Source organism: Gymnoscopelus braueri, assembly GCF_963280865.1.
Source record: "Gymnoscopelus braueri genome assembly, chromosome: 20".
Classification (NCBI taxonomy): Eukaryota; Metazoa; Chordata; class Actinopteri; order Myctophiformes; family Myctophidae; genus Gymnoscopelus; species Gymnoscopelus braueri.
In genome coordinates this window covers 1,431,430-1,457,198 of record NC_137622.1, presented here as the reverse complement: position 1 = coordinate 1,457,198, position 25,769 = coordinate 1,431,430, and the positions used below count along the sequence as shown (strand labels likewise).

At 43.9% G+C, this 25,769-nt stretch overlaps 1 protein-coding gene across 1 annotated transcript in view; it reads left to right on the top strand.

The window, feature by feature from the left end:
- neurl1b (neuralized E3 ubiquitin protein ligase 1B) overlaps window positions 1-21,802 on the top strand; it is a 33,722-nt gene extending 11,920 nt beyond the window's left edge. The window contains 8 exon segments of the mRNA XM_080416379.1: window positions 4,254-4,495; window positions 5,027-5,360; window positions 10,576-10,697; window positions 11,260-11,392; window positions 11,395-11,452; window positions 11,454-11,935; window positions 15,182-15,307; window positions 19,811-21,802. Of these exon segments, the coding sequence (XP_080272505.1) occupies window positions 4,254-4,495; window positions 5,027-5,360; window positions 10,576-10,697; window positions 11,260-11,392; window positions 11,395-11,452; window positions 11,454-11,935; window positions 15,182-15,307; window positions 19,811-20,052 (1,739 nt within the window). The 3' untranslated portion in view covers window positions 20,053-21,802.
- Window positions 21,803-25,769: the final 3,967 nt, after the last annotated feature.

Here is a 25,769-nt window from a genome sequence, read left to right as displayed (position 1 = left end):
ATTAATTAATAACAATAAAAATAACTTAAATAAATAAAAAGATTACTGACACATTTAATAATGTTATACCTTTCAATTAAAAACAATTTATTGCAGAAATAGCTGATCTATAAGCTTACAACACGGCACAAAGTGACGTGTTGTAAGCTTGTAGATCAGCTATTTCTGCTATTTTTGCAGAAAAACATGTTTTCCACATTGAAACGATTATGACGATTATGCAAAAATAATCGCGATTATCTCAAATAATTGCGATTAGAAGAATATTATGTAATAATTGTGACAGGCCTAGATAAACAAAGAAATTACTGACATATTTGAATAACTTTATACTATTATAATTGTGGAAATAGCCGATCTACAAGCATCATGACGCAGTGTGAGGTTTTAGATCTGCTTTTTTAAAACATTTTTCAACATGGAAACGATTATGACGATTATACAAAATCTTAAATGATTGTCATCAGGCGATTATGTACTTAATAACTGTGACAGGCCTACTTAAGTACTTTGTCCACCACTGTCTGTTTGGAATGAAGTTTGTAGCCTCAACAGCTCTCAAGTTATGTAATGAATTGGTGCTTGCAGAGGTCAAGTCCAGTGACCTTTCAGTGAAGAGTAGAAAGTTGTTTGCTCTCTGGCATCGATCGGACTGTTGCACGGAGCAGTTTGATTTGATAGTTGGACAGGCCGCTGTAGCTTGAAGGTTTGTTAATCTAGGTCCATGCTGCACTTACTCAAGGCCTTGACGTGTTGTGAGCTTGTAGATCTGATAGCTCCACTGTCTCAACGAGCACCAACGACCATCAATCAGTGTGCTTTGTTCTTTTAAGTATGCTACAACGAGCTGTGGGCATGCGCACACACACGCACGCACACGCACGCGCACGCACGCACGCACGCACACACACACACACACACACACACACACACACGCACACACACACACACACACACACACACACACACACACGCGCGCACAGTACACACACACAAAAAAATAGAACCAAATGGATCCTTTTGTGTTGTACACTCTCAGACTTACATTAACACATTTTGACAGTTTAGATTGGGGTCTCAGAGATATAAAGGGTATCAAACGGGGGTCCGTGGCCCAATGCATATCAAACTGGGGGTCCTTGAAATGAAAAAAGTTGAGAATCACTGCGGTCAGCATTCATGAATTAGGAAAGGAAAAAATAAAGTGTTGTTTTTTGTTAAAATAAGTGTTAAATAGCTCTGTATTCTGATAGTACTAGCTATAGAGTGGTTGTTCAGTAACAGGAGTCTCCATGTCTCTCCAGCTCTTTATTAAATAGAAAATAAATATTCAGTTCGGGATACCAATTTTATTCAATCAGGATACCAAACTCACACAGGATAGAGATTGTGTCATCACTTCCATTTTCACTTGTTCAAAGAAATGAGCGGACAAAATTTGAACTCTGATTGGCTGAAATTGACAACCCACTTGAAATTGTATTTTCTGTTTATTAAGGAGCTGGAGACACATGGAGACCCCTGTTACTGAACAAACACTATAGCAATTATTAACCAAAGAATATCACTTACCCTACCTTTTTAAGTAGTGAAAATAGCCGATCTACAAGCTCACAACGCAAGACCTTTATGCACGGGCCCATACATTTAGGTCCCAGGTATCACTCATGTAGCTCACCTTGACACCTAGTGCACCACACAGGGTCCAGCCTGTGTTGCCAGGTCTGCTTATTATAAGCGACTTTGGGCTTCTTTTTCTGTGAAGTTGCTCGTAAATATTGGTAGCTGCGGGTTGCGTTCTTTTGGGCTTGTTTCTAAATTGTAGTTGCTTATTTGGGCTTGCTTCCATATTTTGTAATTATGATTTAATCCAGTGGTTGTCATGGACCCCCAAATTAATATGTATTTGTCCCTATTCTAACCCCCATCCGAAAAAAGTTTTTTTTGCCAGGGGGCCCGTACCCGATTTGTGTTTTTGTTATATTTGGAATGTTTAAAAAATCTTCCAAATTCCACATTTCATTTCACGATTTTTTGAAAATAGCCGATCTACAAGCTCACAACGCGTCGCAACGCGTTGTGAGCTTGTAGATCGGCTATTTTCAGATAGCCGATGTATAGAGTATATATATATATATAGGTCTAAAGTGCTCATGTAGCCTAGTCGCTTCTTTTGAGCTTGTTATTTCTCTCACAAATTCTGGCAACACCGGATCCAGCTGCCCCTAGTGCAGCTAACTCTGGAGGAATGAATGAGGCTATTCAGGGTGTGTGTTTATGCGTGTAGGCCTGGGCTGTATGCGTTGCGTTAGATTCCATAAATAAAAGACATAGAAATGCTGTCCCTTTTATACTCGGTTTGCTTGTCTTGACAACACGTTTACATGCTAAATATCTAACGCTCGAGTTATTCCCATCCCTCTTTACCCCAAAAAAAACTCCTTTTAAGCAGTGGTGGAAGAAGTACTCAGGTTTAAGTAAAAGTAACAATACCACAATGTGGAAAACATTTCTTATGTAAAAGTACTGTATACAAATTTTCACTTGAGTAAAAGTACAAACGTTTCAGCATCAAAATATACTTACAGTGTCAAAGTAAAATTACTCAAATTGTTCCCAATGTGTCAAACCTTTCTGATAATAGCAGATAGATCGGCTATTTTCGAATAGCCAAAAGAATATGGCTTAAATGCGCCTTAAGTGGTTAATGTAGTGGAGTAAAAGAGTAGAATCTTCGCCTCTGAGATGTAGTGGAGTAGAAGTATAAAGTATCGAAAAATAGAAACCTCAAAATTGTTCTTACATACAGTACATACTGTATTTGAGTAAATGGGCTTAAAGGGATACTTCACTTTTGGCCCGGCGACTTATTTAAAAAAAATATTAAAAATAAATGAAAAAAGTTATGGAAAATTCATGGCCCCCTCACACATTAGTAGGACACTCTAATGCGTGAGGGGGCCATGAATTTTCCATAACTTTTTTCATTTATTTTTAATATTTTTTTTAATTAAGTCCCCGGCCCGAAAGTGAAGTATCCCTTTAAGTTGCTTTCCACCTCTGCTTTTTTAAGCAAGAGCACCGAAGGCCCCAAATATCTACTTCTTTCATGACTGTTTTTATCCCGGAGGGAGGATGTGTGTGATATAGTTTCAAGACGTCCGTAATTATATAAACCTATGCCGTATTTTACATTAAGGTGACATTAAAGTCTGTACCTGCAGGACAGGGATGTGGTTGGGGGCGAGGACGACCGATTTAGGACAGCCGAGCGAGCGCGGGCGGGCCGGGAAGTCGGAGACTTTTTATTTTTAATGAGGGTAAATGTGGGTTACAGGCTAAAACAGGATATCAAACGCACTCTTTGAAGGCAGCGGAGAGAGACTCACATGGTAGCACTGTGGGAGATGAAGTATCAGACTGCGGTGTGTGTGTGTGTGTGTGTGTGTGTGTGTGTGTGTGTGTGCGTGTGCGTGTGCGTGTGCATGTGTGTGTGTGTGTGTGTGTGTGTGTGTGTGAGAGAGTGAGAGAGAGAGAGAGAGTAACACATGGTGTCCTCTGCCCTCTAAACCAACTGTCACCGACCAAATGCAAACGACTGAAGCCAGCCCCTGCCTTACACTTTGACATACGACGGGGGTCCGAAAATAGACGATCTACAAGAGCGGCGCGATGCGGGGCTTGTAGATCGGCTATTTTCGGAGCGTATATTGTGAGCCGAATCAGCCGATACGAGCTCTGCTGTGTTGTGAACAGCTGGTGTGACTAATAATTCCTCTCTGACGTCAGTGGTGGAAAGTAACTTAAGTACATTTAGTAAAGTACTGCACTTACTGTATGTATAACTATGAGGTACTTTAGATTCTTCATACTTTTACTCAAGCAACTGTTGTGCTTTTATATTCCACCGCAATTATTTGAAAATTGTATTTAGTTACTTTGCATATAGTTATTTGCATGTAGATTATTACAAAACATACATTAACCGCTTAAAGGCCTATTTTATACTTTGTCTGTTCGAAAAGATGCGTTGTGAGCTTGTATACCTGTTATTTTTTTTAAAAGTACTATTACTTTGTTACTTCAAGCATATTTTGATGCTGATATTTTTGCACTCTTACAAAAAATGAGTTAAATGTTGAATACAGGCCTCTCACTCTATAGCAATGCTTACCATCAGAATATATAGCTATTTAACACAACGGCAATGAATCAAGTCCGAATCATTGCTTACATTGTTTTCCCCCCAGCAGATGCAACTCTACAGCCCCGCCCGGTGGTGAGCAGGCCGCACTACACGGTGCCCGGCAGCGGGACGGGCTGCGTGGAGCGGAGGACCCCTCCGGTCAGCCTCAGCCTGGAGTCGCCGCGCTTCCACCCGCACGCCAAGGGCAAGAACGTCCGTCTGGACGGCCAGCTGCGCCGCGCCACGCGCAAGAACAGCTTCTGCAACGGCATCACCTTCAGCCAGAGGCCCGTACGACTCTATGAGAAGGTCTGTGTTTGTTGGAGCTGATACATCTGCCATTATTTTACTTTTTTATCAGATATTATGCTGATTTTTTGGCCACTTTCAATCAACATGGCATCCCTATTTTGGGACGCCAGGTTGTGAGCTTCTATTTTAGAAAAAACATTTAGTCAAATCTAAAAAGTTGTACTTTCAATGGAACCAAATGGACCCGTATACGGTTTGTATACTCTCAGAGTTACAGCTACATAAGGGTCCATTTAATTCCTAACTATCAACAGTTTAGCTGGGGACCCAAATCTGTTATTTTTGAACATTAAACATTTAAAAATCTCAAAAATCTTTGAAATATTTTGAATAATTTCGATTTTTTTTTAACACAAATCTTCTCTTCTGGGGGTCCCTGGCACAAAACATTTTCAGATGGGTGTTCCGCAGCCAAATATATATAAATTTAGGGGTCCTTGGCACGAACCACTGATCCAACGAAACCGACCAATACGTAATAATAACCACAGACGTTAATCCCGTTGGGGGTTTTCTTTCTCTCGCCAGGTGCGTCTGCGTCTCAGCGCCGTCCACACGGGCTGGAGCGGCGCTCTGCGCTTCGGCTTCACCAGCCTGGACCCCGGCGAGCTGAGCTCGGCCGACATCCCCAAGTACGCCTGCCCGGACCTGGTGACCCGGCCGGGCTACTGGGCCAAGGCGCTGCCGGAGAGACAGGCCCTGCGCGACAACGTGCTGGCCTTCTGGGCCGACCGCCACGGGCGGGTCTACTACAGCGTCAACGAGGGCGAGCCCGTCCTGTTCCACTGTGGCCTCAGCATCGGATGTCCCCTGTGGGCCATCATAGACATCTACGGCATCACCCAGGAGGTCACCCTGCTCGGTGAGTCGCTGATTCTCACACCTTATTGGAATATCGAGCCCCCCCCCCCCCCGGTTTTCCTCAGTTCAAATAGATAATTTTTGGGGGTCCCCAGTTCAAATAGATTATTTTGGGCGGTCCCCAGTTCAACTAGATTATTTTGGGCGGTCCCCAGTTCAACTAGATTATTTTGGGCGGTCCCCAGTTCAAATAGATTATTTTCGGGGGTCCCCAGTTCAAATAGATTATTTTGGGCGGTCCCCAGTTCAAATAGATTATTTTCGGGGGTCCCCAGTTCAAATAGATTATTTTGGGCGGTCCCCAGTTCAAATAGATTATTTTGGGCGGTCCCCAGTTCAAATAGATTATTTTGGGGGGTCCCCAGTTCAAATAGATTATTTTGGGGGGTCCCCAGTTCAAACAGATTATTTTGGGGGGTCCCCAGTTCAAACAGATTATTTTGGGCGGTCCCCAGTTCAAATAGATTATTTTGGGCGGTCCCCAGTTCAAATAGATTATTTTGGGCGGTCCCCAGTTCAAATAGATTATTTTGGGCGGTCCCCAGTTCAAATAGATTATTTTGGGGGGTCCCCAGTTCAAACAGATTATTTTGGGGGGTCCCCAGTTCAAACAGATTATTTTGGGGGGTCCCCAGTTCAAATAGATTATTTTCAGGGGTCACGGTCTGAAAAGTTTGGGAACTCTTGCACTAGGGCGACTAAGCCAGTGGTTCCCCACTTTAGCTCAAGACCCAAAAGACAAATTAGACGTTTGCCCGGGACCCAAACTAGCTTTCGCTACTTTAATTTTTTGGTTCCGTTTGCTCACGAGTTATGGCGGGGGGTCCATGGCCTAAATGCACACCAACTGGGCGTCGTTGAAATGAAAACGTTTCAGAATCACTGGACTAGGAAACAACAACCAGTGGTGGAAACAGTAGTCAACCTTTTAAAATCTTTTGAAATAATATATCATTTTTTTTTCAATGTAGGAAAAGAAAAAAAAAAGAAGATATTTACCCGCGACCCATAAAATTTGGTCCGTGACCCAAACATGGCTCCCGAACCCACCATTTGGGAAACAGTGCACTAGGACCTCCCCCCCCCCCAATCCTCAGTGTTCGTTGTCTCCACCAGGCCTGGCAGCCGAAGGCCGGAGACTATAGATATATGTTTTCCTCATGGGTCCACTTGGTTCCATATGGTTCCATACCAGAGCGCACCGCTATCTTACGCTCAAAGAGTTTGCGATCTGCGTTCAGTCAACTTGCCGGGTCTGAGCGCAGAGCGCAAAAAACGTTGGTACTGTTTATGCAGCGCAGCGCTCAGCTCATTAACCAGGTCACCATCTTTGGGGGCTCATGGCACATGGAATGTGCAGCCAATCCATCATCATGATTTAATAAGTGGTTTAGAAACAACCTCACGGAGAGTGAGCATATCATTGTTAACCCATTAAGGCCTGAGTCCGATTCTTAAAATGTTTTCTAAATCCTAACAGATTTTTGAAAAATATATAAAAAATATTTTTTCACGATTTTTCAAAAATAGCCAAAGAAATCTAAAGTGACTCAGATGTGTTCCCGGTTTTAATGGCTTAAGTTGACATGTGAAGTTAGCCCATTCAATCCGGGAACGCATCTGTGTCATTTTTAGATTTCTTTGGGCTATTCAAAAATAGCAGATATACAAGCTCATAGATCTGCTTTTATTTTTTTTTATCTTGATTTTTTTTGCAAATGTTTTAATATATATAACATTTGTAATTCAAATCTTTGCTCCTGAGGGTCCCTGGAACGAAACATTTTGAGATGGTGGGTCCGCGGGCCAAAAACATATCTAAAAATGTTTTCTAAATCCTAATCCTAAGTATTTTGCTATATCAGTGGCGCTCCAACTTTTCCATGTCAAGGACCCCCAAAATGATGCATATTTGGCCACGACCGACAGCACGGCATCCTGATCCACCCATTTCAATCCAAAAAGTAACAAAAGTAACACCCGTGTTCAACGTGGTAGATGACATTTCTGAGGGACTCCCAACAACAAGACATTAGATTTTGTTCATGTCGCCCATGTAGCCCTGCAGCAGTGGGACCGACCCAAGGTGAATGCTTTTATAGTAACACATGTATGACTATGTTGAGAAGCTCAGTGTCCAGAGAGAGAGAGAGAGAGAGAGAGAGAGAGAGAGAGAGAGAGAGAGAGAGAGAGAGAGAGAGAGAGAGAGAGAGAGCAGCTGAGCCAAGACAGTCCGTATGAGAGCAGATGAAAATAGTTGTGCATAGTGGAAACTCAGGGCTGTATGTACTCTGTCTCTGACAGAAAGAGTTTGTGCGGCGGGCGAATAAATCACAGCCCGACTTAAAAGACCCGAGGTCGATTCTACAAATGCCAGTAGTTCTCATACTTTCAATATTTAAAAAAAAATGCTTGTAGATGAGCTTGTAGATCTGCTATTTTTCATTAGCCAACGCTAAAATGTAAAATGACACAGATGGTTTCCCGGTTTTAATGGGTTAAAGGAGCTCCCATTTTCAACCTTATCGTCATAATTGTAATTGTTCCTCACTAATGCTCGTTATAAGATTATAATACAATGGACCCTTTACGGGTCCATTTGGTTCTGTTTGCGCACTCTGGACGTTGTTGAAATGAACAACCAGTGGTGGAAAAAGTACTCAAATGTTTTACTTAAAGGGATACTTCACTTTCACATAAAATAAACATTAAAAATATATATATAAAAAAAATGAAAGAAGTTATGGCAAAATAAAGGCCCCCTCACACATTAGTAGGACACTCTAATGCGTGAGGGGGCCATGAATTTTCCATTACTTTTTTCATTTATTTTTAATATATTTTTTAAATGTTTCCCCGACCCGAAAGTGAAGTATCCCTTTAAGTAAAAGTATCAATACTGCAATGTAGAAATACTCTGTTACAAGTAAAAGTCTGGAATTCAAAATTTACTTGAGTAAAAGTCCAAAGTATTGGTATCAAAATATACTTGAAGTACAAAAGTAAAAGTACTCATTATGCAGAATGTCCCATTTCACAGGTTTTCATGTTTTTAAAATGTAAAAACTATCTACAAGCTCTATCTACAAGCTCACAATGCGTCGCATCGCGACGCATTGTGAGCTTGTAGATCTGCTATTTTCAAATGGCCAAATGTTTTGTAATAATAATCAAAATCTACAAAGTAACTAGTAACTAAAGTTTTCAAATGTTTGTAGTGGAGTAAAAGTACAATATTCGTCTCTGAGATGTAGTGGAGTAGAAGTAAAAGTACTGAAAATTGGAAATACTCCAGTAAAGTAAAAAATACCTAAAAATTGTACTTAAGTACAGTACTTGAGTAAATGTACTTTCCACCACTGACAACAACTAGTCGACAATAATTCCTGTAGACTAGTCTAGGAGACACAACATACAGACAGATGAAGATAGAAAGCGTTGAGGTCAATCAGCCACGGACCTCCTCTCTACCTCCCTCCTTTACTGACTCTCTCACATGATGTTCCCGCTCTCTCTCTCTCTCTCTCTCTCTCTCTCTCTCTCTCTCTCTCTCTCTCTCTCTCTCTCTCTCTCTCTCTCTCTCTCTCTCCATCTCCCCCTCTCTCTCTCTCTCTCTCTCTCTCTCTCGTGCTTGTCGTTGGCTGTGTGTCTTCCTGGGTGTGTTTATGTTGGGTCTGACAGGGAGTCATGTCCATGTTTGGTCATGGCGTCTGATCCTGGGGGCTTTGGTAAGGGGCCAGTACACTGCACTCCAGCACCACTCCAGCAGCATCCCTGCAAATAGTTCATTTAAGTAAAAGTATCAATATGACAATGTAGAAATAATCTGTTACAAGTATAAAAAAAAAAAGCGTATTGGCAGTACCAAAAAGTAGAAGTGCTCTTTATGAATGGCTCATTTCACAAGAGTCAAAGTAAAAAAAAAAGTCAATTGCTGATAAATAAGCTCACAATGCGTCGCTTTGCGTCTGCTATTTTTGAATAGACAAAGTACAAATTAGTGCTTGTGAATTGGTTATTGTATGTTTTGATCTACGAAGTAACTTGTAACTTTAGTTTTCAAATAGTTGTAGAGTGGTAAAAAGTACAATATTCTCCTCTGCGACGTGATGGAGTACTCTATAAAGTATGGGGAAAGAGTGGACACTCAAATAAAGTAAAAGTACCTCAGAATTGCACTTAAGTACAGTACTTGAGTAAATGTACTTGGTTGCTTTACACCAACGGCCCCGGCATTCCTGGAAATGGTAATGAGAGAATGTATCGCCAGCCAAGAGGGGTTCCTACCGCCACATTTGTATACATCAGCCTGTAACGTATGGGCCGAATTAGCAATAACTATGGATTGTAATGAAATGAGACGTTTTGGTAAACACGGGAAGGAAACAAAGCGGCGCCGTCGGGTGTAAACCTTGCATGTCCAAAACCGTCACTTGTCTCGTTTTCTTGCTCTTGTTAATACTTTGCATTGATTGAATATTTATAAAAACCCACTGGCACACTTAAAACGCTTTAACTTTAAACTCTTTAAAAAAGAATAGCCGATCTACAAGATGTGAGCCTGTAGAGCGGCTATTTTCACTACTTTTGCGCGACAATGTTGTATGTTGAACTAGGGCCTTAATTTATGCAAAAACATGAAAGGTTTAAGTATGGAGGTACAAGGTTTCTGCCTGACATCAACAAACAGGGATGTGAGTGAAATGGGGACATGGATAAACAACTGGGGACTGGTTTATTGCATTATTTTAACCATCCTCGTACTGCAAGTCAGTCAACAAAACGATTTCATAGTACAATATGAGTTAACCACTTTCAACTTGGCATCCCTATTTTGGGCTTTATAAGTGGAATCTTTCAAAACAATTCAAACTTTTCTGCTGCAGGAAATTGATGTGGTTTGGAGTCTTACCAGGTGAGCCACACCTTAGCGATTTCTGACCTTGACCCCAAGTTTTGACCTTGTAGACCCAATAGTTAATCATCTCACCTACAGTATGTAGACAGACAGACAGACAGACAGACAGACAGACAGACAGACAGACAGTTCTCATAGCAGCACCGCAGTAGGAAACACAGGACAGGTACAGATAGGGGTACCTTTGATACGAAGAAAGTGGGTTAAAAATATCTAGACATTGGCTGCATAACTGCCGATACCGATGTCGTAAAAAAGTCAAATAATGGGTGATATGTCTGTTTGTTGTGTGCCACAGAGAGCAGCTTTGCAGAGAACGTGGCGTCCAGTTGTCTGAGCGCGGCGCGCCTCAGCGCCTACCTGCCACAGAGCAGCCACGACTCTGCCAACTACTGCAACAACCAGCTGGAAAACAACCAGGTACAGTAGCCATGCGGCTAGCATTCATTTTCTTAGCCATTACTCTAGCAATTACTTCGAATCAAATAATCGAGGGGCACGTTTGTTTCAATGTTTTTTTAATGATATGTCGACAAATTGATTAACCACATAAGCGCAGATCTACGAGCCTTGTGAGCTCGTAAATCGTCTATTTTCGCTATTTGTATTGAAAAATAAATAAACAAATTGAAACGTTGCACCTACTGTATAATTAATCACATGCCTAAAATAGGGATTGATTATTAATCGGTTATTTTACAACATTTTGGGCTCTATCTTGCGCGATAGAGCAAGATAGAGCAACTCTTTTGCCATGTTCTACTATTTTTAAAAACATTTTACAATAGTTCAAATAGCCGATCTACAAGCTCACAATGTGTCCAGCTATTTCAAAATGTTTTTCAAAATAGTAAAATATGGCAATAAAGTTTAGGGGTAAGGCGGCGCGCGAGATAGGGCCCTATGGATCATCGATCCTTTTTTCAATCAAAGATCTTAAATCGATCAGTTCCATTAACCGTCGCAACCCTTCTACCACCAGGCCGCCGTCGCCAAGCTGGTCACCATGCAGCTCAACAGCCAGCTCATCCCCTGCTGCTCCACCACCACCACCACCTCCTCCTCCTCCATCACCTCCTCCTCCTCCCCGCCGCGCTCCCACGGGCCCCGGGGGGCCCCGCCGCCGCCGCCCCTGCCCCCGCTCCGGACCCTCCCCCCCCCGCCCTCCCCTTCCTCCTCCCCCCTGGACAACGACCTGCACTTCCACCCCGTGCGCGGCTCGGACGTGGTGCTGTCGGCGGACCGCTCGGCCGCCTGCGTCCACTTCGCCGAGAGCGTGCGGACGCTGGTGTTCGGCGACCGGCCGCTGCGCGCCGGCGAGACGGTGTACGTGGAGGCGGGCCACGCGGGCCTGCCGCACTTCGGCGCGCTGCTCTTCGGCCTGACGTCGTGCGACCCGGCCAGCCTGCGCGCCGCCGGGGAGCTGCCGGCGGACCCCGAGGTGCTGCTGGACCGGAGCAAGGAGTACTGGGTGGTCTACCGGGGCTTCCCCGTGCCCTGCTCCGGGGACGTGCTCAGCTTCACCTTGCTGCCCGGCGGGGAGGTGCACCACGGGGTGAACGGGGCGGCCCGCGGCCGGCTGCTCTGCGTGGACGCCTCGCAGGCGCTGTGGGCCTTCTTCATGCTGCACGGCACCGTCAACAGACTCAGGATACTGGGTAAGCGGGAAAGGGGCGGCGGTTCTCAAAACTTTGGAATTTCAAAAGCCCCCCCCCCCCCCCCCAACCCCAGTTTGATATTGTCGCTGTCGGTCATCTCCATGTTTTAACTTTTTGTGTTTTTTTCCGTAAATTAGCGCCCTACTTGATCATATTACAGTGTCACCCAAATATTCAAAAGTAGCAGATCTACAAGCTCGAAACGCGGCGCAAAGCGGCACGTTTTGAGCTTGTCGATCTGCTGCTTTTGCTATTTTGAAATTTGAATCCTGAAAAGTAACAGTTGGGCAACATGTTTTAACTTTTGGTGTTTTTTCTTAAATGAATGCCCTACTTGATCATACTACAGCGGCATCCAAATATTCAAAAGTAGCAGATCCGCTTGTAGATCTGCTACTTTTGCTGTTTTGGAATTTGAATCCTGAAAAGTAACCCGACAAGAGACGATTTTTTTCTGCATTAGGCCACAGATCTAGCCTAGATCCAGACCATAGACCAGGGGTCCTCAACAGGTGGACCGCGGTCCATGAACGGACCGCGGGACCCCTCTCTGCGGACCCTGGGAAAATTATAAAAAAAAAAACTTTTTTTTTTTACCCTAAAACCGAAATAAAGTAACCAAAAACGGGGGGAAAAGTACCCGAATCCGCCGAAATCCGCGAAAAGGGGGGGCACATCGCGCGCGCGTGCATGTGCGGACCCTAGCCTTATTCAAAAACGCATTTGTGGACCTTCAAGATTTGTTGTTGAGGACCCCTGCCATAGACCCACTCTCCCACTCTCTGAGCTCCACGCAGCTACAGTCTGATAATCAGGCTACCACAGATCCCCATTTAATAGGATTATTATTATGTATTTATTTCATCTAAGGAGACCCCAGTCTATGCTGTAAAGCAGTGGTTCTCTACCTTTTTTGGATCAGGGCCCCACTTGAAAATGCACGCGGCCCACCCATCCACGTGTTCCATTTTCAGAGCATGTTTATTTTAATGATCAATCAATCGATTGGGTTTTCCACCTGGGATCAATGTTATTATAAGGGTCCATTTGGTTCCATTTGTACACTCTCAGATGGTCCCCGGACCTTATGTTTAGCCCAGTGAGCTATGGAACTAACATCTCTAAGGTACACAAATCAGGCGCTCGGGTGGCGGCAGGGCTAAAGTACCTGCCCGCCACCACTAGGGGTCTATAGGGCAGTGGTTCTCAGACTGTTTCATGTCAAGGACCCCCATGTTGGTCCCCAGCAAAAGTAGTTAAAATACCATCACAATTATTTTAACCACTTTATCCATTTATGTGTTGGCTATTCAAAAATAGCAGATGTACAAGCTCACGAGCTTGTACATCTGCTATTTTGAAGATTTTTGAAAAATATTGAAAATGTTTTGAAATGTATTTATAATTTTGATTTTTTTAAACATAAATGTTCTGTTCTGGGTGTTCCCTGGCACAAAACCCTTTCAGATAGGGGTTCCGGGGGCCAAATACATATGAATTTGGGGGTCCCTGACTTGGAAAAAGTTTGAGAACCACTGCTGTAAGCACGTATTGTTGGGGTATTAAAATTCTCCTATCCTAACTATTAGGAGTAGTGTGGGTGACTATTTTTAACAGCGCCCGGGGAGCAGTACGGGGTTAAGTGTTTCAACTCAGGGACACTTCAACACAAAGCCTGGAGGAGCCGGGCCGGGATTGAACCGCGAGCCGACGACCTTCCCATTCCCAGAAGGCCGCTCTCCCACACGATCGGGTTCTCATATAGAGGAGTGCAAATAAATCTTTGTAGATGTTTTTGGCATTATTGTTACGATAGGTGCACGATATGATCAGGGATTTGCGATCTGAAAGGGCTGTGAAGGCATTTGTCATTCCATCTTGACTTGACTCTTCCCAATGCTTTGCATTGGTTCAATTAGAAAACACAAAGACACGCTTTACTTCCCCCATGAAACTGAACGGGGGAAATCTTTGAATATATTTATTTTTTAAAGCGAACATTTGTCAAATATTTTGTTCCAGGGTGATATTGAAAGATTTGCACTCAATTTCACGATTTCTCAAAAATAGCAGATCTACAAGCTCATAGCGCGGCACTCGGTGCCGCGCTATGAGCTTGTATATCTGCTATTTTTGAATAGCCAAATAAATCTAAACGGCCAATCTACAAACTCACAAGGGCAAGGATTGTGAGCTTGTAGATTGGCCATTTTCGCTACTTTTGCTATCGCTCTTGTACTTGTTACAGTGTCCTTCTGTGTGTGGCCTAATGAAATTCTCAAAGAATGAATGTTTAACCCCCCCCCCCCATAAAACTGAACGGAGGGGGGGGGGGGAGGTCACATTCCTCAATCGTTATCTGTCTTGTCTGGGGTTTTTAAGAGCGCTGCCAATTACATTTCATTTTTTTCCCAGACATAAAGGAATGCTCTTGCGTAGTGAATCATGTCCATGGACTCCCGGTTGCGGTTTTTCGGGGGGTGTGTGTGACCTGTGATCTGTCCCATCATCCCACTGTTCCCACTGAGAGAGAGAGAGAGAGAGAGAGAGAGAGAGAGAGAGAGAGAGAGGAGAAACACACACACACACACACACACACACACACACACACACACACACACACACACACACACACACACACACACACACACACACACACAGTCACACACACACACAACCTTATTAGTCCACACTGCTCCTCGTTTTATTTAATCAGTCCCACGCCGTAAAAAAGTTAAGTTAGCGCTGAGAATGTAAACACACGTAAGGGTCCATTCTCTCATTCTCAGAAAAGAGAGATTAAAAACCCCCCGGAACATTTCAATAACAAGTAGCCTTCTGTATTGGAGGATTCACTACATACGTAGGAGCACGATGGGAAAAAAAGTCCCCAGGACCTTAGGAATGCGACAAAAACAAAGAAATATCCATGAATTCAAGTCTCCATGGGGTGACTAATCGATAGAAAATACGTATTTTTTTGGGTGAACTATCCCTTTAAGGTTAAAAATGCCATTAACAAAAAAAGTCCAAAAATGTTGATGTCCTCACCAGTATAGTAATGCAAATGTGTGTGTGTGTGTGTGTGTGTGTGTGTGTGTGTGTGTGTGTGTGTGTGTGTGTGTGTGTGTGTGTGTGTGTGTGTGTGTGTGTGTGTGTGTGTGTGTGTGTGTGTGTGTGTGTGTGTGTGTGTGTTTCTCCCTCTCTCTCTCTCTCTCTCTCTCTCTCTCTCTCTCCCTCTCCCAGGGACCCTCCAGTCCCCCCCTCCCCCCACCTCTCCCAGTGGGTCTCAGAGCAGCAGTCAGGATGACAGTGACAGTGACCTGGTCTTCAGTGTCAACACCTCCTCCTCCGCCTCCGAGTCCTCACTGGGTACGCACGCACACGCGCACACACACACACACACACACACACACACACACACACACACACACACACACACACACACACACACACACACACACACACACACACACACACACACACACACACACACACACTCCGAGTGTGTGGTTCGTAGGGTTCATACATGAACCCACATGAACACTATAGCGTCACTGTTCAGGGGTGAACATTTCACTGAAGATACCTATCTACAAGCTCACGATGTGACACGCCGTGAGCTGGTAGGTTGGGTATTTTTTTCTGCCAAAGAAAGGGAGAGAGACCTTTGTTAATCCCATGGGTAAAATTCAGTTTCAGCCAGCTGATGGCTACTGCTCAGATGGTTAAGATGTCCCTCACTCGTACAGGTACGAGCAGTGAATAATAATAATGATAATACTGGATGTAATTAAACACAAATTAAAGATAAAATAATGTTAGCTATAACCATTATTTTATACTTTGGGCTATTCGAAAATAGCAGATATACAAGCTCATAGCGTTTTTTAATCTTGAACATTTGTGGAAATCTTTGAATACATATATTTTTTTAAACAACATTTTTTACTCAAACCTTTGCTTCTGGAGGTCCCTGGAACAAAATATTTGACAAATGTTCGCTTAAAAAAATAGATATTCAAAGATTTGCACACATTTTCATGAAAAAATAATAATAGCAGATCTATGAGTGCCGCGCTATGAGCTTGTATATCTGCAATTTTTTTGAATAGACAAAGAAATCTTAAAATGACGCAGATGCCTCCCCGGTCTTAAAGGGTTAAGAGAGACAGGTGAGAGTAAAGACTCGTTAGCAGCTGGGGAGCGTTCAGAATATGAGGTCTGTACCCACCACCACTGATCAAAGCAAAGTGGGCTCATGTTTATGCAAGGGATAATTTACATTCTGGAACATGATTGGTTGGCGGGAACGGAAGCTCCCCGCCTCCAGTGGAAGAATGTGAAAAGACACTCTGATGGCATGTTCTGCTCATATGACTGGTCATATCTGTACACTCAAAGTCATGCCTCTTAACTGTTGAAAAAAAGGAAATAGTGGAGAAGGGTTTAACATTTCATAAGTAATGGTGACTTTTGAGGCACATGTCACTATTGAGACCCAAAAATTGGTCACTGAACGCAATTTCCTGTATTTGTACAACATTTGGCTTAACTTGTGGCATCTCTAAAGGCCCTGGCAGATATAAAGTGTCAGTGACACTTGCGTCAATGTGAGACCACTTGTTCACCATAATTACACCACAATTATTAATAATTTGAACCACACTAACCCGAATGGAACAAGGGAGTAACATACTGTACACACACACACACACACACACACACACACACACACACACACACACACACACACACACACACACACACACACACACACACACACACACACACACACACACACACACACACACACACACACACACACACACACGCACACACACACACATGCTGGGGCTGTTCTATTCTGTTTTGTTTGTTGTAGCTTCTCTCGTTCTCTTCTTCTCCGCTCCGTCGGCACTTCCGACCGGCAAAGCTGAGCTCTTGAACTTGAACCTCGAACTTTCCGTCATATACATGTAAAACAGAGTTATCCTACTTTTGTATACATCATTCTCCTCATCCATATTTTTGCCGTTTAAAGCACTGACATCGCCAACTAATTTTAACAAAGGAAGATGGGCCTACTGTAAGTGTGTGTGTCTAAGAGTGAAAAAACAAACATACACACTGCTATTCAAGTTTGAACGTGTCAATGTCTGGATGCCATATAGTATTGCTGCGCGTTGACACTTGAAAACATCAACAGGTTTTGACTTAACGCCTCCAGTTTGACTATAGCTGTTAAAAACAACAGGGGCATTTGTTGACACTAGTGTCTGACGCTTATTATGTGTCAGCCTAGAAAGCAGAATTCTATTGATTCAGTTTATATTTCAGCAATTATATTGCCAGAATCAGCTTTGTTTGTATTCGCTTACGTGCCTAAATGAGTGACTTTTTCGTCTGTTTTACTTACAATGTAAGTCAATGAGGAGAATATTTGATGAATATTTTATCAATTTCTACACAACCCAAACCTCTTCCAAAGTGTCATTGCACTTTAGTGGCAGTGATATCACGTGACACTACCATGTACTGTATATGTTACAGTATGATTGGAGAACCAGTACGATTGAAGAAAGCGCGCTCGTTTTTACCACCCACCCAGCACTAGAGGGAGCCACAAGCCAGGCTTGTGCACAAACATATATGGCCACACACACACACACACACACACACACACACACAGTCACACACACAGTCACACACACACACACACACACACGCGCACACACACGCGCACGCGCTCATGCTTTTTTTGGTTTATTGAAAGCAGGACTGTTTAGATACTTTTATTGTGTTCTGGCTTTTGTTTTACTTTCTCCCTGACACACACACACACACACACACACACACACACACACACACACACACACACACACACACACACACACACACACACACAGTGATCCATGAAAAGAACTATTCTGTCCCTATCGGTTTACAAATCAAACGGCGCTGAGTCGACTAGTGGAGCATCGGCCGGTCAGCGCGGGCACTCGCGCCTGGAGGCGCGAGGGCGCGCTTCCTCGGCCTCAAGCTCCACTAAGTCGGCGCGCCGTGCGTGTGAACGCGTGTTCAGCGTTCCCCTCATAGATATTATGGTTCCCCTAGCGTAGCTTCCTGGTTGCTATGTGGGGGGGAACAACAAAAGACAGGTCTCCGTCGGCGCATCAAAGCCCCGCCTCTCCGCGCTCTCCTTCTCCTCCTCGGAGGAGGAGGAGAAGGAGAGAAGGAGAGGACGGGACGGTTTATTACGCGAGGAGGAGGAGGAGGCTCCTCTTCCTCGCGAGCCTCGCGTAATAACCCCCCGCCTCGCAGCGCCGTCCTCCTTCTCCTCCTCGCGAGCCTCGCTAATAAACCCTGTCTCGAAAAGCCCCGCCTCGCCCCGAAGGAGCCCCGTGCCTAAAAACGAGCACTCTGTCTTCAATCGTACTGGTTCTCCAAACGTACTGTGACATATATATAGGAAACTACGCCCTGAGATAGGTTGGCTCTTGTCAGGATAAGGATAATTCCTTTTAACAGGACGTTCATGAAAGTCCTTGCGGTCTTGTTTCCAATGAGGGCCTGTGAGCAATTAGGGGTTAAGAGTCTTGCTCAGGGACAAATTTCATTTCAGCGACACAGTTGCTGACCTGGCCTGGAATCGTACCTGGGGCAACCAGGGCCTCTGGCTCCCTAGGCGGGCTCACTAACCACTCAGCTATGGCCGTCACACTGCTATAGCCTATATTGCAGTGGTTCTCAAACTTTTTCAAGCCAAGGACCCCCAAATTGATATGTGTTTGGCCGCGGACCCCCATCTGAAAAGGTTTTGTGCCAGGGACCGCCAGAAGAGAAGATTTATGTTAATAAATCTAGATTATTTTTTTTATATTTTCCCAAAATCTTCAAAATAGCAGATGTACAAGCTTGTGAGCTTGTACATCTGCTATTTTTGGATAGCCACCCTACAACATAAATGGATAAAGTGGTTAAAATGATTCTGATGCTATATGAACTACTTTAGCTGGGGACCCTCCCAAGGACCCCTGGGGGTCCCCGGACCCCACTTTGAGAACCACTGGCCTATAGAAAACCCCTCAGCTGATGAGTAAATGTACTGTATGTACAGACGCACAGCAATGCAGCTGGACAGGTTTGTGGCGTTGCATCCACAAAACAGCTGACGACAGGTCCGCCCGCCCCCACACGACAACAACAGTCTCAGACACATTGGCCAATACCGTGCCAGTGTTGACATGTGTATTGTTGATGGCAGTCGAAGCATACTGCACTGTGTATGCACTGATAATCGCTTCTGTGTGGCACTGAGAGCGCTACAAGCAATCTGAGCAAAGGCGCAGATTTGTTGTCAGGGCGGAAGGAGCCAGTGTTTCTCAATTGATACTTATGTAACTACGGTAGCAATGCCGTAATGTAGAAATGCTCTGTTGCAAGTGAAAAGCCCATATCAAATTGTTTGCTTGAGTAAAATTACAAAAGTGTTTTCTTGTTTTCAAAAATGGTCAAAGTCTTATAGCCAATCTACGCGTCACATTGCAAGGCGTTGTGCGCTTGTAGATGGGCTATTTTTTAATACCCCAAAGTATAAAACAGGACTTAAGTGGTTAATGTATGTCTGAAAGTAACTAAAGTAGTAAGTAACTCAAATAATTCTAGGGGAGTAAAAAGTACAATATCTGCCTCTGAGATGTAGTGGAGTAGAAGTAGGTATAAAGCATCGAAAAATTTACGTACTCGAGTAAAGCAAAAGTACCACAAAATTATACTTAACGCTTGACAACATGTACTTTGTTACTTTCCACCATTGCCTCACAGGGTATATGTATGTATGATCTCTCTCTCTCTCTCTCTCTCTCTCTCTAGTGACGGCTCCCAGCTCCCCTCTGTGCGCGCCCGCCACTCTGCCCCCCTCAGAGCTGCCCCCCGCTGGCAAGAACGGAGAATGCACGGTGTGCTTCGACCAGGACGTGGACACGGTCATCTACACGTGCGGTCACATGTGTCTGTGCAACGACTGCGGCCTGAAGCTCAAGAGACAGATCAACGCCTGCTGTCCCATCTGCAGGAGACCCATCAAGGACGTCATCAAGACGTACCGGCCGTGAACCCATTCGTCGAGCCAGACCCCCCCCCCCCCCGGGTCACCAACTTCTGTACTGCCGTGACTCTGGGATGAGGGACCGCTAGCGCTACGTCCCCGGCTGAGGGCAGGACCGACGACAATGTTCAATTCTGACCTTTTTTCTGAACATCGTATCCAAAATGTAAAGGTAGTCCTGGTACAGCAGTGTTTCTCAAACGTTTTCATGTCAAGGACCCCTAAAATGATGTATTTGGCTTCAGAATTTCCCCATTTTCTTTAAACATTTGTTTGAAAATAGCCGATCTACAAGCTCTACAAGTTGTGAGCTATTTTCCAAAAGCCTATGTATATAGGGATAAAGTGGTTAAACTGATCTGGATGATATATTAACTAATTTAGCTGGGGATCCTCTGGAACCCCCTCAAGGACCCCTGGGAGTTCCCGGACCCCACTATGAGAACCGCTGTATCCTACAGATGTCAATAGTTACCACATAATGGAGAATACAAAATCGACAGGTTGAAATAACCTTTAAAAATTGTAAAAAAAAATCCAGCATGCGATGAAGTCAAAATGGAAAGCAAAGGTGAGAATTGAACATTTTCACCGGTCCGACCCTCAGCAGGAACAAAACGCCAGCGGGACCTCATCCCGGACCGGACCTATAGCTGAGGGTGGGAGGTCACAAACGGGCTTTGAACTTCAGGCACGGACGCCCCGGATAACCACCTGCTCCACCCTTCTCAGGCCAGGTTGGACTCGGATTCTAACCCACAATCATCCACCCCCCCAGGACATACAGTAGTCGTGCCTACAGGATTAGCATTTTTGGCATTTCTTTGTTGTGGTTGTTGTTGCTGCATTTTTGGACTGTGAAACCAACGGAGTTGAACTCATGATTATGTGGAACGCAGCAACCAGAACGAGCTTAACAGTAATAGGCTCACGAGAGCTTGAATAAGCAATGAGACTTAAACCGCGCTTTCTGCGCTGCAAAAGGCCGATCGGCTATTTTCGGCACGTGACGCCGTCCTACAACGGAGCATAATTGAGGCATTACAGTATCACAGCACACTGTGTGGACTGCCTACAAATACAGTACAGCCATGTTTTTATACGCAGCCAGGTTTGTGGGACATGTTGTTCTAATTTTCCTTATGGTTTTCTATTCGTTCTCTCGTGCGTCCCATGTAAATATGTTTATTTGGGGAGCGGAGGTATTCTCTGTGTGAATACTTTGTCCTCGCGCTCGCTTGTGTCCCAGATCTCTGTGCTTCAGCAGCAGAATATGCTGACTCTCCTGGTCGGTAGATGACTCCTAGTGCCTTATAGATCACTGTTTCTCAACGGCGGGTCCAAATGGATTTTGTTCCATTTGTACACTCTCCAATTGATTGGCATAGACTGGCATACTCACCGATACCAGCATTTTAGGCAGTATCAACAGCTTTTCCGATACTGGTGTCGGTATCGGAACAACGCTTGTCCATTGTGGACCGCTGGGGGTCCCCGAACGGGACGTTGAGAACCAGTGTCTTTAGATAATGTTTGTGGTATGTCTTGCGTCCAAGAAGACAGTCACTCAGATGACAATCCAAGCCATATTTTATAATGTACAGCGCTGAGAGGCTTGTTGTGGATCAAAGCACACGGATGTCAAGAAGGAGAACTTATGCAAAGTTGTGTATAAATGTGTATTTGTAACTAAGTGAACGGATGCAGTTGTGTGTAATAAGCTCAGTGGCATTTTATTAAGAAGAAATGTTTTTGTTTTTTGGAGGGAAAGTTAGAGAAATATAATAGAAGGTTCTGTTATTGTTGCACATGAAACAATATTAAAAGAGTGTGTTGTAATTCTAATGTGACATTGTTTTCCATAACGACAGTAATATTACTTTAAAATAACACGGAGCATTAACTTATTAATTGCAAATCCCAATTAATGACGTTTAGAAAGGCTTTCAGCCACATGGAACTGAAAAGGGGAAGAAAAAATGTTTCATCTAAGTCTTCCTCTCTCAGTCCACACCAAAGATTTGCAACGTGACAAAACCGTTGCAGAACATTGGAGAGAAAAGTTCCCGCAGTCTGAATTACCCTGTTGCAGGTGGCCGCATCCCGGCTCATTGCGTCCCAAGTGACTCAACCAATCGCAAGCAACAAATTGCAACGCATTTCTGACCACAGACACGTTGCTCCCATGGAAAGCACAGTTTTTTTTTTTTTTTTTTTTTGAGGCACGGTGGCGCAGTCGGTAGCGCTGTCGCCTCACAGCTAGAAGGTCCTGGGTTCGATTCCCGCCGGGGACGCTGTGGGCGCTGGGGGCGTGTCTTCTCCTCCGCGTCATCAGCGCCCATACCCTAGGTGGGGTCGGCGAAAGGGCCTACTCTGTGTGGAGTTTGCATGTTCTCCCCGTGTCTCCTAGGGTAGTTAATACCCTCACAAAAACATGTAGTAATCCTGGTCGCTATACCGCCTCCCCCATGACAGCCGGGGCGCCTGATGGAGGGGAAGGGAACTGGTTGGAATAACGTGTTCCTTCCACGCGCTACGTCCAACCAGGGAAACTCCCCCCTGTCAGGTGACAAGAAGGTCAGTTGGCTCTCATGCCTGAAGGAAGCATGAGCTCGGCCCTGGCCTCCCTACTGTGGGGGACTGGTGTAGTGCTGGTGTAGGGCTGGTGTAGCGCCCAGGATCACTTAGGAAATTGGCACCGGGTGAAAAAAATGGGTTACAAAAATCGCGGGATAAAAATTTAAGTAAAAAAAAAAGAAAGCACAGTTTTTAGAGTAGGCTGTACAATATTATAATATAATGGGTTGACATGCTATGGACACGGTAAACTACCTCGGCTCCTTGCCTTGTAATGTCTGTCACCGTCTCTAACTGCTCCAGTTTAGACCGGGAACGCATCTCTGTCATTTTAGATGTCTTTGTTTATTCAAAAATAGCAGATATACAAGCTCATAGCACTATGAGCTTGTAGATATTGTAGCTAAATGTAGCTATTTTTGAAAAATCTTGCAAAATGTGTGCAAATCTTTGAATATATATATTTTTTAAACATTTGTAAAATGTTTTGTTCCAGGGACCGCCCAGAAGCAAAGATTTGAGTTACAAATGTTCGCTTTAAAAATATATATATTCAAAGATTTGCAAAAAAAATCATGATTAAAAAAAAAAAAGGAGATCTACAAGCTCATTGTGCGGCACTCTGTGCCGCGCTATGAGCTTGTATATCTGCTATTTTTGATATGGCCAAATAAATCTTAAAATGGCACAGATGGGTCATGGGTTATGGGACGGCCCTGTCTGTGGTTTATCATATATTGCTGTGGAAGCGGCATTCGGTTGCAGCTCGGCACCTGGGTGTGGACTGTGCAGCTGCGAGTTTTTGCATTGTGTTGCAAGCGGTTGCAAGTTGTAAGTCATTGCAAATCATTGGGTCTGGGACTTGTAAATCTCTCATCGCTTCAGTTCTTTTGAGTGTAATTAATGCTCGACTTCTGAACTTGCTAATGTATGGTGAGGTCATACACATACAAACTCATTCATAAAAAACAGCACTTTACAGACAGACAGACATTTATTAATGGTATAAACTTGTATCTCCACAAGGATTACAGACTCGCTGCAGTTAGAATCATTATATAGACGGACACGCGCGCGTGCACCCACACACACACGCACACACACACACACACACACACACACACACACACACACACACACACACACACACACACACACACACACACACACACTCACACACACACACACACACACACACACACACACACACACACACACACACACACACACACACACACACACACACACACAGAAACAGCAGGTTGGACGATACCATTTATTCTTCGCTCACCCATGATTTATTACACATAGTTTTGAACTGCTTGTGAAACGTCACCATCATAGATCACAGTATTCTGTGGCCTTCATCATTTTTACATAGAGTACAAAACCTGCACGTCGATAACAACAGCATGCATCAGATCAGATGAATTGGAGTGATCATTTATCTCGGCTGCATGAGTATGAAAAGCGTCCGAAAGAGGCTGAAGACAGAAACAGAGTTTCTCGAGGTGTTAGATCAGTGGTTCCCAACCTTTTCTGGATCATTACCCACTTGAAAATCTCAGCCTTTCGGCTGCCATGTTAAGTGGTCAGATGGGTGTGGGCCGCGTGCATTTTCAGAGCATGTTTATTATTTGAATGATCAATCGATCGATTGTGTTCCAGCTTGGAGCATACAGTATATGTTCAAAGATTTGCACACAGTTTCACGAAGTTTCTAAAATAGCAGATCTACAAGCTCATAGTGATGCGCTAGGAGCTTGTAGATCTGCTATTTTTGAATATCCAAAGTACAGTATAAAGAGCCAATGTGCCATATACAGATATAGATACAATCTAAAATGACACAGATGCTTTCTCGGTCTTAATGGGTTAAAATGTGACGGGTGCTTCAATACATCAGTGGTCCTCACACTTTTTAGCCGGCGACCCAAAAGAGAGAAATCTCCCTGTGACCCAAACTAGTGAAAATAGCAGATCTCGCAAAATCTCGCCCCACAACGGCGATAATGTACTGATGATACACTATATGAACTGTTATGCAACGCTGACCTAAACCTGGGGCCTTTTCTGACCCCCAAAGTTAATCATCTCTCACTACGTTCGGTGAGAAGCCACCCATCTGTTCTGGGTTTGCATGTTGGCCTGGATTGTGACGCTGACCTTTGACCCTTTTGACCCAAAAGTGAAGTATTTCTTTGGGAAAGGCTACATCGGTGGTTCTCAACATTCTTCCATGTCAAGGACCCCCAAATTAATATGTATTTGGCTGCCGACCCCCATCTAAAAATATTTTGTGCCAGGGACAAGATTGGAATGTTAGAATGTTTCAAAGGTTTTCCACATTTTATTTTAATAGAAGATCTACAAGCTCAGATCAACAACTTTCAACTAGCCGATGTACTGTATATAGGATTAAAGTGGTTAAACAGATTGAATGAAGGTATATTAACAAATTATAGCCAGGGATCCAAGGTGCCCAAGGTTGGCTCTGAACTCGGTAAATCAGCATTTAGCTTCTATGGCCCTACCACGTGGCATGCCCTGCAGAACACATTGAGATTAAGCACTCTGGTACCCTTGACTTGTTTTAGAACTTTTACATGTATGCCTGTTATTTCTTCCCAATTCCTACATTGTAACTGAATGAATGAATGATCCCCTGGAACTCCCTCAACGACCCCTGGGAGTCCCCAGACCCCACTTTGAGAACCACTGGCCTACATATTGCTGGGAAGTTAGACAGACAGATGATACGAGGACAGAGTAATAACTGAAGTGATGTAATTCTAGGAATATGTGCTACAGGTAAGTACAATTTACAATTTTGGCATTTAGCAGACGCTTTATCCAAAGCAAGGTAAACACATACATCAAATGCATAGAGACAGTGTAGTGCCTCAGTAATCTAGGATCATATAGTTAACCATCAGTCTAAACAGTATAATATATTTTAAAAGTACTGTATAGTCCTCTCAGATCACATTTCCTTTCTCAGACTCGACAACAAAAGAAACTATTGTTGACATACCTCAGGCAAAGTAGCTATACAGTACATACTCATCTGATGACTGTTTGTCAAATAATTGGCAAAATAATCAGACAAAGACAGAGCTTCCCAGTGGGCTACTTTATTAAGTAAAT